At 48.2% G+C, this 17,629-nt stretch overlaps 1 protein-coding gene across 1 annotated transcript; it reads left to right on the forward strand.

Moving 5' to 3' along the window:
- The first annotated feature begins 894 nt into the window (after positions 1-894).
- On the forward strand, positions 895-17,227 carry LOC117652021 (phosphatase and actin regulator 2). Its single transcript, XM_034396653.1, has 10 exons — positions 895-1,132; positions 11,454-11,900; positions 12,429-12,690; positions 12,832-12,864; positions 13,255-13,406; positions 13,660-13,816; positions 13,897-13,952; positions 14,044-14,147; positions 14,265-14,437; positions 14,540-17,227. Exons 1-10 carry the CDS (start codon positions 895-897, stop codon positions 14,553-14,555), a joined length of 1,638 nt encoding a protein of 545 aa, XP_034252544.1. The 3' UTR covers positions 14,556-17,227.
- Positions 17,228-17,629: the final 402 nt, after the last annotated feature.

Below are 17,629 nucleotides of genomic sequence, written 5' to 3' on the forward strand. Positions count from 1 at the left end.
TTTGCACATATTCCCAAATATTCATTCATATTCTTTGATATTCGTAGTTTTTTTGTATTCGGAGATATTCACGACTCTTAGTATTCAGAAGTATTCACAAGTATTCACGCATATTCATATTCTGTGTACCCGAAAAAACCGAGTGAGTACCCCCTCGTTTGGACGTCACCGCCTTCCTGACCTGTCACATCGCCCCGCACCGCGCGCCCCGACGGCGGCTCTCGCGCCAGGGCTCGTCACACGCGGTCTGCATCCGCCACATGGTGGTCGGTGACGGCGGAATTCACCTGTCGCGGGGTGTCACCTTCTCCCCCGCCCCCGCGCACCCCGCGCTTCGAGCACGCCGCGCCCGGCTGTTGCTGCGTGACGGGCGAACCGAGCGGCGCCGCCCCCAGCAGCCGCCCCCGCGTTCGCTTTCGACGCGTGAAAAGCCAGCCGCCCCCGGAGCGCCCTGCCCCGCCCCGCCCAGTCCGCCCCCGGCCTCCACACTGTGGGCCAGGAGACCGGTGGAGGCGGCCAAAACTCTAGACACGTTTTGAGCTCCAGCGTCGCTAAATGGGACTGGAACCAAACGTGTGACCCCACCAATGGATTCCTCGTCCAGAGAGCAATCTATTGGTGGTGTCACACGCTCGGTTGGAGGCCTACTTCGCGACTCTGGAGCTCCCAACGCGTCTAGAGTTTTGGCCGCCTCCACCGGCTGGCCACTGTGCTCCACCGACCCTTCTCTACCGCCACCGACACGTGAACCCCCGCGCCACGCGTCCCCTCCTCAAGCACCGCTTCTCGCTCCCCAAGGCCCGTGCCGCGACATGGCGCTGACGGCGTCCCGTCACTGACGCCGCCGCCCGCGACACCTCGCCGTCGACGCCTCGCGCCGCCGCCACCGCCACCATGAGCGGCGTGGGGTTCTTCGCGGCCGTCAAGTCGATGGCGCCGTCGTCCATCCGGCGGAAGCGGCGCAGCCTGAAGCAGCAGCGGTCGCTGCAGCTGCCCTGCTCGGAGGGGCTGGCCGCCGACACGGACTCCGCCTCCACCTCGGCGTCCGGCTCCATCACCCCCGACGTGGTGCCCACCTGGGACAGCGGGGTGCCGCCCATCACCCCGCCGGCAGCCTTCAAGGCCAGCACAGGTAGCACCGCGTCGCCGCCACCAGCCTCGCCTAGCCTCGCCCAGCTGCAGTTCGGGTCGTTTTGACTGTGCAGTGCTGTAGCTATCTGTTTGTTCTATTTCGCGACTCGCACTCTCGCAATCTCGAATCTCACATCGGAGATCGAAGCAAAGTTGGATGGCGGATCTCCGCCTGCGTCTGGGACTTTGACTCCGTCGTCGGAGAGGGGGAGTGTGTGGGAGACGACGTTCGCCTCGGGCGACGCGTTTCTCCTCACTGCAGACTGGTTCCGAGAGTCGTTTTCGTCGCTCTGTCTCTCTCACATTGATGCGGCGTCCCGTGTGGGCGCGAGAGAGACAGAGCGACGAAAACGACTCTCGGAACCAGTGCGCCGTGCTACTCGGGTTGGTGTTGTCTCCGCCAAGGAAGGGTCGACCGCACGGCGGCACAGCACACTCGTGGGGGCTGTCTGACAGTGTCGTGGCTGTTTGTTGTGTGGCGACGAGCCGCACAGCCCGCAGACGACTTCTTGCGAACACACGTCTCAAGGAAGCACGGCAAACGCCCATTTCGTTGACGCCGAAAACGCGGATGAAACAGAAACAAAACAAAAGCGCTGAAAACTCAAATGTGGGGAATGAAGAAACCCTAGAAGTCAGACTCACACAATTTTGCGCATGCGAAGTTTTCCGCACCCCTAGTGAAACGAGTAAATATATTTTAAATAAATGTATATTTATTACAATATAATTTTTATTTACTTTAAATATAATTGAGCTTTAGTATGTTGAGTTAAATTTATTATAAACATAACTTAAATTTAATAACTCCGCTGAAATTTAAACATACATATGTACTTAAATTTGTTCCAAATGTAATTCCAAGCACTAAGTAGGACTAAATTGCATCAAATATGCAGCTGAATTTGGCGCAAATATAATGTATATCCAATATCTAGATAAATTTCGACTAAATTTGTTTCTAAATTTAATTTAATTTATCACACATAAAAGTAACATACATAGCACTTCTTAAGATAACCTAAATTTAGGTTAAATTTATTCCTGCGACTCCGCTAGATGGCGCCACAGTCGATCTCTATCCCTTAGCTCGCGGTGTTGGCTAGCATTCCCAACTGAACTAGGCTGCCGCACCCTATTCAGGTTGCATTGTGTTAAGTCCAAAGGAGCTGACAGTCCATGTCGAGGCCAATGCACCTTCGGTGCATGAATTTTTGAAGTCCGACACACATGTCACGTGACCGTGATGTCTGATAATGACCACTCAAGTTAAGACCTTGTCCCAAGTTGGTTAAATTTGGGCCGCATGTTTAGATTAAATGTAATACTTCATTTAATTTCAATATAACACTAAATTTAAACCTAAATTTACCCAAAGAAATTAAATAAGGAGAAATTTTAGTATATTTACCAGTAATTTACTGGAAATTTATTTTATCTTTGGAAGGAATATAAAGTGGAATAAAAGGTTGCCTCACATGGCTAAGTCCTGTGCTAAATGCACTCTATATTCACTTTAAATAAGTTTAAATTTAATTAGGTAAATAAAGGATTTATTTAATTTTAAATGTGAAATAAATAAAAAATAAATATAGAATATATTTACTTGTTTCACTAGGGACCAATTTGTTCGCAAACGCACTTATTCGTGAGCCCCATTGGACGCAGGGGCCCCGCACAGTAGGCCAGAAGACCGTTGGAGGCGGCCAAAACTCTAGACGCGTTTGGAGCTCTAGATTCGATAAATGGGACTCGAACCGAACGCGTGGCCCCACCAATGGATTGCTGGCTCCGAACGAGGAATCCATTGGTGGGGTCACACGTTCGGTTCGAGTCCCATTTAGCGACTCTGGAGCTCAAAATGCGTTTAGACTTTTGTCCGCCTCCACCGGTCGTCTTCCAGCCCACTGTGCCCCGCAGGGGCTCGCCGTAGGGTAGGTCGACGAAACTGTTCTTCGTAGCCACGCCGCTCGTGGCGGCCTGCCCCTTGGTGGCGACTGGCGCGCCGCGCCTAGAACGCACGCTCGCGTCAACAACGGAATGGCCTCTAACAAGCGGCGCCCCACCACTATTCGCCGCCCCGTCGCGCACGTAATAATTTGCAGGGACAAATTTAACACTCGCTCTGCACATCAAGTGCCCCCTCCCCCTTCCCCCTTCCGCGCCGTCGACAAGTTGACACTTTGCTGCACCGGGCATGTAGAGAACCCCCGCCCCAGACACATTCTCTCACACAAGCACACTCACAGACTCACTCACACAACAGTCTCTCTCACTCTCACACACTCACAGACTCACTCACACAACAGTCTCTCTCACTCTCACGCACTCACAGACTCACTCACACAACAGTCTCTCTCACTCTCTCACACTCACAGACTCACTCACACAACAGTCTCTCTCACTCTCACACACTCACAGACTCACTCACACAACAGTCTCTCTCACTCTCACACACTCACAGACTCACTCACACAACAGTCTCTCTCACTCTCACGCACTCACAGACTCACTCACACAACAGTCTCTCTCACTCTCACACACTCACAGACTCACTCACACAACAGTCTCTCTCACTCTCACACACTCAGACAGAAAACGGGCCCGTCATCGCGCGCCCTGCTGCTCCACTGTGTGTGTTGTTCGCCTCGTGCTAATGCTCTTCTCTCTCTCTCTCTGTTACAGGTGAGCTGCGCTGCGCGCTGCGGCCGAGGCGTCAGAGTGGTGCTCGCAGGATCGCGGTGGATGAGTCGGAGCATGGGAAGGGGGAGGGTGGCGGGGGCATAAGTGGGAGCGTGAGGGGAGGGGGGGACGTGAGGGGGAGCATGAGCTGCTCGGTGGTTTGCGGGATTGCAGCAGCTTCAGCGCAGAGCCCTCCAGACTGATTCCGAGAGTCTCCCACGTCGCTCTGTCTCTCTCGCACCCATGGGGCGTCCCTTTATAGGTGCGAGAGAGACAGAGCGACGGAGCACGACTCTCGGAATCAGTCTGTCGGTTTGCTATTTGATAATGAACGTACTGTATCATTGTTTCTGCCCGGCCCCGACCTGGCCTGTCAGCGTGTCTGTTAGCGTGTGGTCTGCCTGCCTGTCTGCCTGTCCGTTCTGTTCTGTTCGTCTGTCAGTCCGTTCGTCTGTCCTTCCATGCCCTCAGTACCCCGTCCCCCGTCCGACGCTGCCAAGGTATAATATCGACATGCGCTGCTCCCGCTGGCTTTGGCTGATTTTGGCACTGTGCCGACCGCGTACCGTGCCGTGCCGCCGCATTCCCCGGCCAGTCTGTGGATGATTCACGAACTCTTCTCTCTCTTTCTCTTATTTCCTCGCGTTCTACACACTCGCCCCGAGGGGCCGTTCAACTGTTACGTAACGGCTGGTGTGTGTGTGTGTGTGTGTGTGTGTGTGAGAGAGAGAGAGAGAGAGAGAGAGAGATATGTCCCTGAGCTAATCGGTTGGGAGCCCCATTGGATCAAAATTATTTAGTGAATCTCACCTCTTTGGTGCATTTTTCAGTTGTTTTTTTTTGTTTTTAGAGGGTTTATGTTGTTGTGTTTTCCCTAAATTTGACGTAATTCGGTTCCCCGGGCTGTCCAGAGACCACTACATTACGATCCATTAACTGATCAGCCCCCAAAATCTCGACGGGATTTCAATGTAAAAGTTTTGGCGGGTTCGGCCAGAGCGCCGTGCCCGCGTGCCGGCCAGCGCTCTTTCTCCCTCGCACTCACAGGGCGTCCTGTCCTGTAGGAGTGCGAAAGAGACAGAGCGGCGCAGTGCCCACGGGGAGGACGCGGCCGGCAGGACACCCCCCGCGTGACTCAGTGGCGGTCGGTGGTCCTGTGCCGCAGCTGTCGGCAGTGTCGCACTGTGCCGTGTCACCGACAGGACACGTGCGGAGCCAAGTCTCTCGTTTCGAGACTCGCCTTTGGAAACTCTTGTTTCGAGACTCTCGTTTCGAGACTCTCGTTTCGAGACTCTCGTTTCGAGACTCTCGTTTCGAGACTCTCGTTTCGAGACTCTCGTTTCGAGACTCTCGTTTCGAGACTCTCGTTTCGAGACTCTCGTTTCGAGACTCTCGTTTCGAGACTCTCGTTTCGAGACTCTCGTTTCGAGACTCTCGTTTCGAGACTCTCGTTTCGAGACTCTCGTTTCGAGACTCGTTTCGAGATTCTTGTTTCGAGATTCGAGACTCTCCTTTCAAGACTCTCGTTTCGCGGCCCCGCTGCGGACGCTACGACTCAACGAACGCGCGCGAGGACGCGATCATGTGCTCAATTTCGTTTTAATCGCTGCCGTTACTTCTCGTGGAGACTGACCCCGACCCAGAGCGGCTAGTGCGTGCTAGAGATTTCACGGCAATTTTCGCGCCGCGCGTGCTTGCCTCGCGCGTGTGTGTGCTGGTGTGCGTGCGTGTGTGTGTGTGATGAACGTTTTGTTTGTGTGTATCCGACCGAAAAGGGGTTAGGAGGGGGAGGGGGTAGAAATATCGGGGGGTTGGCCACGCCATGCCGCGAGGGCGCAACGCATCGGTACCGCCGCCGACATTGCGGCTAAAATTGTCGCGCCTTGCGTTTGTTTTCGTTTGCGCGACTGTGTGTGTGTGTGTGTGTAGCGCGTGCCGCGGAAAAGGACCTCCAAGGGGGGAGGGGGAGGGGAGGGGGACTTGGTGTGAAAAGGGGTGGAGGTCAGTCTGGCGCCATCCCTGCTCGGGCGCGCTGCTGGGCCATCCATATGGCGCCTCGCGGCGCCTTGCTGTGACGCGTTGCTTTCTGTTAACGTCCCACGTCCCCTCTCTCTCTCACACACACGCACACACATTTGCACGTGCAGTTGGCCGCGACCGGGAATGTCGTTCTTATTTCGCCCTCTTCGCCCCTTTTGGCCCCTAGACTTTGATCCACAGAGAAAGAAAGGTCTCTGTCTTCCCCATTTTTCGATTTTCCTCGGACATAACCAAGACAGGTGATGCTAAACAGGCCTCGAACCGAACGTGTGACCCCACCAATGGATTGCTCTCCGAACGAGGAATCCATTGGTGGGGTCACACGCTCGTTTCGAGTCCATTTGTCGACTCTAGGGCTCCAAAACGCGTCTAGAGTTTTGTCCGCCTCCACCGGTCTTCTGGCCCACTGCGTGGCGCTCTGTTTGAAGCGTACGAACGGGACCAATCTTTGTCGAAGAACTGTAGTGTCTCAAGCTCCGCATTGATACTTTATGACATTGACGCATAGCGCCCCACATAGGTGGGTCGAGTTAGACGAATGGGGACCCCATGGGGCTGCTCGGTCACGAGGAAGTAGACCCGGACAGAAAAGGGAGGGGGTGGCTCAGCTGCTGCCTCAGGGCCTACTTGGGGCCCACAGGGTCACGTGGTTTATGAACTGCTCGCCTTATGGCCGCAGCTGCGCGGAGATCCTCCGCAAAATAAACTGTTAAACCATGATGGACTGGCCGACAATGCTTCCCCCCCCAACCCCACCTCATTCCAAAGCCTTTGTTTGTTCTAGTTTTTGTTGTTTGCGTTTGGTCGGGGGTGAACCTCCTCGCTGTTTAGGTTACAACCGACTTTTTGTCTGTGATACACCCAGCGCGCTGTTTTGTTTTCCAAGTGACCGATAGTCGTTTTCGTCGCTCTGCCCCTCTCGCACTCATAGGGCACACCCCATGAGTGCGAGAGAGACAGAGAGACGAAAACGACTTCGGGATCAGTCTGCTGTGCAGCGTGGACCTCTCCTCCCCCCCCCCCAATTCGGTTTTGGAGCCGTGCGCCCGTCCCTTCCCCTTCCCTCCCCTTCCCTCCCCCCTCCCCTCCCTTCCCCTCCCTTCCCCTTCCCCCTCCCTCCCTCCCCTCCTCCCTCAAATGACGACGCTTTCGGAACAGAGTTATTGGCTCTCTCACGCTCACGGGCTTCGCTGCTTCGCTGGCTGCACGGGCCTTGCCGCTGCGACGCGGCCTTGGCATGCTTCCCCGCGACACTTTATCGCGTTTTTATCCGCGGCCCACTTCAGCCAGTGTAGTGTCGGCAGGAGGCTGAGAGTCGTTTTCGTCGCTCTGTCCCTCTCGCACCGATGCGGCGCGCCCCATGAGTGCGAGAGGGACAGAGCGACGAAAACGACTCTCGGAATCAGGGACGCAAGGACAGCCACCCCGTTCGGCCGTTTGAATGGACCCGCTCTGACTGCTGCTCTGTAAAAGTCGTATGGAGAAGATTCTGCATGTTACATTGAAAATCTCCGCTTATAAGTGGTGCTGCCAACTTTGTTTTTTACTCCTGAAAATTTATTGGGATCTTAAAGGCATTTTCACGAATTTCTTTTGCATTATGAGTGGAGAAAATCACTCAAAAAGTCTTGTGGTGAAGTTTCTCCATATTGTGGTGAAAATTCTCTATATTATGGTGGTGCAGCAGACTTCGTAACTGACAGTTCAAAATTGATGGTACCTTACACATATTTTGTCGAATTTCTTCTGTAATATGGAGAAAATCTCCACCATAATATGTTGGTGCAGCCTTTCGCCGTAAGACATGTAGAGTGATCTCCGCCATAATACTGTATGCATGTAGAGTCTCGTAAAACATTTGCAGTGTAACGCCGACCTGCAAGCTTGATTCGGAAGAATCGCTTGGTCGCTCTGTCTCTGTCACACTGGCGGGGCGGTCCGCAGGCAGACATAGCGACGAGAGCTCCGTTCGGAATCAGCATAGACTGATTCCGAGAGTCGTCTTCGTCGCTCTGTCTGTCTCTCTCGCACCCATGGCGCGTCCCGTACAGGTGCGAGCGAGACAGAGCGACGAAAACGACTCTCGGAATCAGTCTGCAGCGTGCGGGCGCCGGGAGATCCTCGCGCGAGTCCTCGCCCCTCGCGCCGCGTCACTGCGCGTCACTGCGTGCGGCGGGGACCGCGACCGCGGTGCCCGCCTAGCCATTCCGCTGAGTCGTTTCGTCGCTCTGTCTCTGTCGCACTCACGGGGCGCTCCGCGTGGGTGCGAGAGAGACAGAGCGACGAAACGGCCCCTCTGAATCAGCTGGCCGGTCGGCCGGCGCCGGCGCGCGCCAATTTAAATAAAAACAGCGGAGCGCGGAAGCGCGGGGCTGTCGGCGCGTGGCCCGCGAGTCGAGTGGGCGGCATGGCGTGCAGACTGACTCCGAGAGTCGTTTTCGTCGCTCTGTCTCTCTCGCACTTTTATGGGACGCCCCGTGAGTGCGAGAGAGACAGAGCGACGAAAACGACTCTCGGAATCAGTGTGCTGCGACGGGGCCGGCTGCCCCGACTCCCCGACTTCCGACGCGTCACGGGGTGCCTAGCGGTGTCGCTGTGCAGTGGCGTGGCACACAGTGGGCCAGAAGACCGGCGCTGGCGGCCAAAACTCCAGACGCGTTTTGAGCTCCAGAGTCGCTAAATGGACCTCGAACCAAGGGACCCCACCCGTGGATTTCTCTCTGAATTAGGAATCCATTGGTGGGGGTGGGGTCACACGCTCGGTTCGAGTCCTGTTTAGCGACTCTGGAGCTCAAAACGCGTCTAGAGTTTTGGCTGCCGGCACTGGTCTTCTGGTGCACTGTGCGGCGCAGAGCTACGCGCTGCCGGGGCCGGAGAGCGCCGCGAGGGTAGGCCGCCGCCGGGGTGCGACGCGCGGCTGCCTTTGTGTTGCCTATCGCACGGGCGCTCTGCCGGCCCAGGCCTTATGCCGTGCCGAGCCAATCAGTGGGGTCGTTTCGTCTCTCTCTCTCTCTCTCTCTCTCTCTCTCTCTCTCTCTCTCTCTCTCTCTCTCTCTCTCTCTCTCTCTCTCTCTCTGTCTCTCTCTCTCTCTCTCTCTCTCTCTTAGGGATGTAAAGGCCGGTAATATTACCGGTAAGAACGGTATAATCGGTAAAACACCGTATTTACGGAGACCCCGTAAAATTGGTATTTTTCGGTAATTTTGATTATGACTTATTTGAACTTCTTTAGCTCCATACGATTATACACGGCGTACGACTGAAAATAGCTTCTTTTGAACTCTTGTTTGTATCTGTCCCTTGTGCCGCCCGTGTACGTGTAAACGTCTAGCCACTTAAATTAGCGTGAAGTTAATGTTCTCTTCTTTTGCAAAACTTGTGGAAATCAAAATCCATTTACACGAGACAAATCTCCGAAAGGCAAATCAAAAACCTTTCTTTGTTGCCAAGGTTATATAATTTTAACTACTTAAAATGAAAAGAGGTAAATCTAGGGGTAGATATTTGTTGACATTTGAGCTGAAAATGTAATGAACATTCGGAGCCTTCAGGAAAAAGTTTCTTATATATTGAGACAACTTACTTTGATAACGAGAAAACGGCGCCCGTTTTGTTAACACTTTTGGGCTGTTAACTTGCCGCTCTACGCATTCTTAATCCAGCCCAGTAGGAAGCAGTCAGATTCAAATTGATTAGGAGGTTCTAGTGGGAGAGACATAGTTCAATTTTTGACCACGGGTCTTTCGTCCTTGTCTATTTCAAATGCGACATTGTCCTTGAGTCATGATGGTTGCAACCATGTTTGGACGATGCGGCCGATAATTAATGATACACCCTTACCCAAATGAACCTCCCTTTTCGCTTATTTCACAAGAGAACCACAATTCCCCTTTAAGTCAAGAAAAAACAATTTCCCAAAATTTAACCGTATAATACGGAAAATACCGTATTTTACCGCAATTTACGTACTTTGAATCTTACCGGTAATTTTGCATCCCTACTCTCTCTCTCTCCTCTCTCTCTCTCTCTCTCTCTCTCTCTCTCTCTCTCTCTCTCTCTCTCTCTCTCTCTCTCTCACGCATGGAGCAATCCGTGTAGGTGCAAGAGAGACAGCGTCAAACCACACGGCAGAGGCTCTCCGCAGACCACCGCAGCCAAACAAACGTCTCTGCTGACGCGCTGACGCCCTGACGCTGCTCGAACTCGTGATGGCCTGACGTCACAACGCAACGTGTGACGTCACACCCAAGCCGGCAGACAGGGGCCGGCCGTAAAGGCGCGGCCAGTTCTTGGGGAAGGGAGACAGGCCGGGAGAGGTTGATGGCGTTAGGCAAGCCGTGAAGCCGCTCAGGCGCACTGTGGGCCAGAAGACCGGTGGAGGTGGCCAAAACTCTAAACGCGTTTTGAGCTCCAGAGTCGCTAAATGGGACTCGAACCAAACGTGTGACCCCACCAATGGATTGCTCTCCGAAAGAAGAATCCATTGATGGGGTCACGCGTTCGGTTCGAGTCCTGGTTAGCGACTCTAGAGCTCAAAACGCGTCTAGAGTTTTGGCCGCCTCCACCGGTCTTCTGGCCCACCGTGAGGCGTCAAGGCGAGACAGGTTGCCGTGTAGCTCCCTCCCTGCGAAGCTTGGCATTTGGATAGGGGGCGAAGGGTGGCACGCAGAACTACGCTCCAAGTGCGGCAACCGCTAGGCTAGAAGGAAGGCGTAAAAGCTCGCTCCAGTTCCACCAGTGCACCTTCCCCCGGATGTGGGGCGCACACTGCGTGGTGGACATGTCTCGAGACGCCCCCCACTAACATCGCCCCTTGTTCCTTGTTCCTGTTACAGAGCCGAAGAAGGACAAGGCCGAGCCTTCCAATGGGTCCTGTGGCGGTGCGAGCGACGGCTCCAGCAATGGTGGGGGCGGCGACGGCACGAACGCGGGGGCGGCGGGGGCCGCGGGGGCGGCGGCATCCCCGGGCCCGTCCGGCCCAGCCAACCTCGCCAAGCCGGAGAGGCCGTCCTCCCTCGGGACGCCGCTGCCGGGCCTCGCCGGCCCAGGCGCCGTCGGCCAAGGCCCCGGGCCCGGCAGGCTGACCCGGCGACTGCTGTGCTACCACAGTGAGCATCCCCCCACCCCCTCCCCCACGGGCCCCGCCCCCTCGGGCGCCCCTCCCGCAGCCCCGGCACGGCCCCACAGCATGCACTCTAGCGGCGCTGGCAGCGCGGGTAAGAGCTTTAGCACTGGATAGGATAGGCTCGGCTCCGTCAGAGCAATAAGGATTCGCTTCCAGTTTCCATCTGTTTCAATAACATATTTTGTCATCATTTTTTGGGTGTGATAGCAAACATCTCCTGACAAATGTCAATTTTCAATTATTTTTTACATTGATCATTTCTCTTACTATGAAACAATTTGATCTTCGGTAGTCTTAAGTTTACAATCCATTTATTCCCAGCTTTGCGCTTGATTGCTTACTTTTAGTGTCCAGCTTTCTCCAATGTTTATAAAAATGTCTTGTTTCAATTTTATATTTGGTATTATTCCATTTAATGTAATTTTTCAAATCCCAATTCGTAAAGCCATTAACTTATTTCTAACGTCTGTTGCAGTGCCCGACAACTGTGATCACCCACCAATTCAGAATCAAGGTCCTCCTGGAGGAGATGGAACTCCGCCTCCAAATGAGCGACAGTTCCAACAATCCTTGCAACAACAGTTGCATCAGCAGCTGCAGCAACAGTTCCAGCACCTTCATCAACAGCAGCAATTGCAACAACAGCAGCAACATCAGCAATCTCAGCAACAAATGCTGGCTGCATCACAACAGAGCAATAGTAGTGGAGTCTTGACACTATCGGATTTGCCTGAGCCACCAATTCCTGTGTCCGAAATCGGTCCTATTCCACCTCCACCCATGTTTAGTTCCCCAAGTCCAACGTTACTAAGACTGCATGGTGGACCAACAAGAGTGGATAGCAGCAGTAGTGCGAGCAACAACAACGGCACCAGTGTTCATAATGCAGTTCCGCTTGACCTGTCCAACTTTGGATATCAAGGTAAATTTACACCCTCTTTAACTTAAATAACCAATTTTTATTTTGTTTTTATAATTTTGCAATTGAACATCGAAAAGCTGACATTGGAGTGGTTGTTGCTCAAATTCTTTGGCCGCCATTCAACCCATTGTGCTAGACTGAAAAGTTAGTGGTGCATGTATAAACCTTTGTATAATATTTCCTGGCAGGGCTGAAAACTTTTGAATTCATGAAATAATAAGTCCTCCCTTCTTATAAAAACCCTTCTCTGCGCACCCCTGCATAGCGCTGTACTCATGGGCCAACCTTTCTCTGCCATTGGCTGTGTGCCCATTGTAGCTGTATCCACACCTCACTTAGCCAAGTGTCCCAGTGGTAGAGAAGAGAGCTAGGTTGACTAACCGACTTCCCCAATGTCTGTTTCTACAACAGCTATTGTAAAGAAATGCCAGGGTTATATGTATTTTAGCTCTTGTGAGTCTCCTAATTTCTAGCAGATGGATGTGAGTATTCTGTGATAATAAGGAATATTTTTTGTGTGTTTATCAGATCAAGATGAAGATGATACCTATGAGGACTATGATGAAGAAGATGATCAATTCCACAATCTTAGGGTATCACAACCTGATCCAAACATCGACACATCAAGAGTAGAAGAAATTCCTGCCAAAGAACCAAAATTCCATGCTGTTCCACTGAAGTCAGCAATGAAAAAGAAAGGCAATGGAGCAGGAGGAAGCAGTGGACCAGGAACGCCAACCCAAGAATCAAGACCTCTTGGTGTTCGACAAGAACATAATGCATCTTTCAAGTAAGTATTTATTTGATGCGCACATTTAGTTTAAAAAATAGAGCTCCTTCTTCATATTTTCTATTTTAACAATAACTCTTAAGCATGGGACTGAAACAAAACTCTAACTCATGTCTATCCTTTCTGTTCTTGTCTTACCAGAAGGCCTCCCTTGAGGTCTCGTGTGAGGATTTGGTAATTATCCAATATAATAATATGTTGATAATGTATCTCTTGCATTTTGTTTTGTGCCTTTAGCTGTACTTTAGTGGGGGTTTTATAATTCTACATTGTTACTGTTTTAGAAGCAAATAGCACTTTTTGGACCATTCATGATCACATTAATGTTGTGCAATCATTCACAGCTATTTAAGTTTTACGAGTGGGGCCTCTATTGCATGAACGTGTCTGCTGCTTTGGGATCCAGCATTTTGATGCACATTCTTGATTCACTGATTTGTCAACTTTTTATTATTTAGAGTCTGAATTTTTTCCTTACTGTTTTTCAACTTCATTCATAGCTTATTTGAACCACATTATTTATATATCATTGTTGATTCATTCTATCTTGTGTGCATGTTTCAGCACCCGCCCAGTGAGGTTTGGTATTTCTCTACCCTGCACAATGGAGAACAAGGAAAATGCTCGTCCCTACAACTCATCAAGAGATGATGACAGTGACTCAGGCGACGGACCTATTTTGTACAGAGATGATGACGAAGATGAAGATAGTGATAGTAAGTTAGTTATACTGTAAACCGGGGCCACTCTAGCCCACGGGGGTATCTTCGGCCCTTGGGCTAGCAATTTGTTTCATGCGGTACTTATTACATTGGTGTCATTTGTAACTGCTGGGCCAAAGTTACCCCTGTGAGCAAGTGGCTTGGTTTACAGTAATTTATACTTTTGACACTGTGGTTTTTGTCATTTTATATCTTTTTGTTTGCCCTCCTCAATACATAATACTGAAAGTGTGTGCTGTAATTTCAGATCGCCTTGCGGCTAAAATTGCTCGTAAAGACAGTTTAGCAATCAAGTTAGCTCTTCGCCCTGACCGCCAAGAGCTAATAGATAGGAACATATTGCAAGTACAGAGTGATAAAGAAAGGCAAGAAAGTAAAGAAGCAGTAGGAGCTCGCCTCATAAGGTATTGTGACTTTAATTGTCCTTCTACCCCTTTACATTGCCACCATTGCAGACAAATAATATTTTTATTCCTTTACACAGACGACTGAGTATGCGACCAACTCAAGAGGAGCTGGAAGAAAGAAATATATTAAAGAGTAAGTTGTTTGCTTGGACTCAGTATTATCACAGTTTTAAACACTTCTGCACAAAATCTTGTATTCATGGAACCCTTTTATATCATTTCAGAAAACTCTACAGCAGAAGAAAGAAAACTTAAAGAAGAGAAGAAAAGAATGTTGCTGAGGAAACTCAGTTTCCGTCCGACTGTAGAGGAGCTGAAAGAGAAAAAGGTCAGTTTGATCTCCTATTTTTTTGTGTTATTAAAGGATGACTAACAATTTAGACCATAGCAATCATCATAAAACAATAAATAATGGTGAATTATTTCTCATCTTTCATTTTCATAGATTATCCGATTCAATGATTACATTGAAGTTACTCAAGCACACGATTATGATCGGAGAGCAGACAAGCCTTGGACTAGACTTACCCCTAAAGACAAGGCAGCAATTAGGAAAGAACTTAATGAATTCAAGAGTTCTGAAATGGATGTTCATGATGATAGTCGTCATCTTACCAGGTAAAACTTCAATAGAGGGCCACACGCATGCATACACTCTCTAATAATTTGCTTAATTTACTATAACAGACCTCTAACTTTGTATTCTGCCCCCTTTCTAAGGTTTCATCGGCCCTGACCATCTCAAACACTGTTTGAGCGAACTATCGGTTGGGTTCATATGTTGGTATCCATACCTCCAACTCAAAGTTGACCAATCGGCTTTCCGACTGACCAATGCATTGCAAATTAATTTTGGAACAAGATGAGCACCAAATGACTTCTTAAAAATGTGCGATTTTGTGATAGCATGCGCGTAAGTTTGTTGGACTCTCTGAGCACAAGCAACGTGTGTGTGCCTGATAGTGGGTAGTGATACAGCCAAAAGTGCAAAAGAGATCAAGATTAAGATTTTTATTTCATTAATGTACAGATAGGTGTTTATGAACCAATATGCTCAGAATTTATAATAAATTCTGTTAATAATGTCAATGAAGCATCATTAGTATTTTATTATTTGTTGTCTTGACTTTTACTGTACATACATAGGTAGACTTACCAGTATTGCCATTTTTCACTGCAGTGAAAAATGTTTCACAAAGTGCATAGTGCACTTTGGGTACATTCAACCTGTTGTGTGATTTTTTTTCCTTTGTTGAGAATTGAATTAAAAATATTTGTTTACCTGCTATAGGTTCATTTGTGAATAGATGTTAAGGCTCATTGTCATAAGAGCTAGTGGTGGCTAAGATTACCAAGTGTCTAAAAGTGTGGTTACATTATTGTCTTGGCTTACAGATCCTGTCCGGATATATTTTTGGGAATGTCTGGTCATGATTCACATTTTGAACTGTGAGGCTTTGTGCTAGATGGCATTGATGTGTTATTTATTTATGCATAATTTTGTCTTTTGGACAGTTATGCTCATTCAGAAAATCTGTTTACTTCTCTCTTGTCTCGGAGGAAAAATTGTTTATGTATAGTAGCGGGCAAACCTTAAAAACATGTCCATATGTACATCCAACATTTGAACTCTCCAAAAGGATGGATTCAACTTGGGTCTGCATAAAGATTTGTTTCACAAACAGAATTGATGTGATGGTTTGAACCTCTTTTGACACAGAGATGCCTCCAGTTGCAGGATCTCACAGATAGTTACTAATTTTCTGGTGCAATGAATGTTTGCTTTGGCTGTGTTCCAAATCTACTTTAGTTGTGTTACCATATAGGCGTGTAATTTGATTGCTTAAGCCCCTAAATTACATTTTAAAAGAAAATACTCATTTTGTTTTTGAAATTGACTGTCTTAATGTCTGGGGCACATTGTTTAAAAGCACAAATGCTTTTTATCATATTTAATATCAGTTTTGTGCCATATTGTCCTGTTAGTATCTTTTGTTTGTTTTTTTTTCTTCTCCTTCAGATATTTGGTGGTTATAACCAACTTGTATATTTTTAATTGAATGACCTTTATAATAATTCTGATCATGTGCTAAGGTGACTACTCTCAACCAAATCAACCACAAAAATACTGTGATGTGATGGTCCATAGGTTCCATTTTCCTTAACTTCCAAAATATATTTGATACAAAAAAATTGTTTCAAAGTTTGTTTTAACTTATGCTTGTCTGCTCAAGTCAAATTTTGTGTGCATTTGTTTTACCTAGTCAGGAATGTTAATGCATACGTCTTTTGTTGTTTTAAAAGTTCACAATATGAGAAGGGATGATTTTTCTTGTCACACAGAGAATGATCATTTCTCCCAATACAAATGCAATCAAGGCATCTTCATTTCTCTATGTAATTTGTTGGTTTTACATGCCTTTGATACATTCAGAAGAGCACGGGGTGATCAGCCTTTTCCCAAAGTTCTTGTGCTATCTAATGGGACCTTCACTTCTTCTTTTTTTTACCACAGCATGTATGGAACCATCTTGCTTACTTTTTGCAGTAGTTAATAATATTTCACACTACACAACATTTTGATGAGCTCATCATATCAGTGTAACTTTTGTACCTTATGTACAGGCTCTTCCTTCCAATTAATTACTAACTTCATGTATTTTGAGAAGGAAGGTAGAAACAAGAAATTTAGCATTGTAAAGGTAAAATTTATAGTGGATTAATGCAGTCATTCCTCTTGAGACACTGCAGCTTGTGCGTTTATAGAATCTGCTCTGAGACTGCAAATCTTCAACAGACTGCTCAGAGCTCATGCTTTTAGTCAAAAAGTGCCTATGTAACTAAATTTACTTTTGAATAAACATGATTAGTAATAAACAATGTGGTAGGAAATGTGACACTTTATTTTTAATTTGTTTTGTTGAACATGTTCGTACCTCAAGCCAAAAAGTGATTATTTTAATAAGCAACTCAATTTTTGAATTAAATGTAAATGTTATTCAGATTATTTAATCAGTGCAACTTTTGTATCTCTCATATCCTTTCTGTTCTAGTAGGAACCATTAAATAGATCAAATGGATGCATGTAACTCCAAAGTGGTAATGATGCTTTGAAAGGTTCATTGCAATGCTATGAAAAATGAAATTGAAAACTCAGAACTCCTGAAAAATTTCAAGTATAGGTTATCAATCAAATGTGAGGATGTATTGTAATAAAAATTGTTTGCAAAACATTCATAAATAGTATAATAATGTTTGCTTTGTAAAGAGAAGTCCAAGTGCACTAATCAGAATGGAAATGTTTATGTATTTATCTGTATATTTGCAACTTGCATAGTTTAAAATACATTTTTACTTGTTTAAATTATAAGACCGAAATGTCTTCCAAATAGAGGCATTGAACAAATAGATGCTTTATCTTATTAATCTCCTTCATCGTTTCCAACACAAAAATATCTAGTGAATAGTGTGCTTGTGGCTGCAAAAATTTATGCCATAAGCTGTATCAAGTTAAGAATTCTGACCAATACCGACGCTGTATCGATAAAGTATCTGTGCCATCAAATCACACTCACGAGTCAGAATCAGTCAGGATGGTTCAGAATCATTATTAACTTGGTACACAGCCATACAAGTTCCTGTTCCAACAAACACTTCCAGCTCCCCCTTTCCTCCTTTTCTCCCCTACCATTGTCGCCGTCTTGTTGACCACTTCAAGAGGAGAAAAGGCAGAGCACACGTTCATAATTGAATTTCACAGATCAATCGTAGATTTCTTCGGGTCAACAAACACCCCAAGTGACCACCTCA

This window comes from Thrips palmi, unplaced genomic scaffold (assembly GCF_012932325.1).
Source record: "Thrips palmi isolate BJ-2018 unplaced genomic scaffold, TpBJ-2018v1 HiC_scaffold_6, whole genome shotgun sequence".
In the NCBI taxonomy this organism is placed as follows: Eukaryota; Metazoa; Arthropoda; class Insecta; order Thysanoptera; family Thripidae; genus Thrips; species Thrips palmi.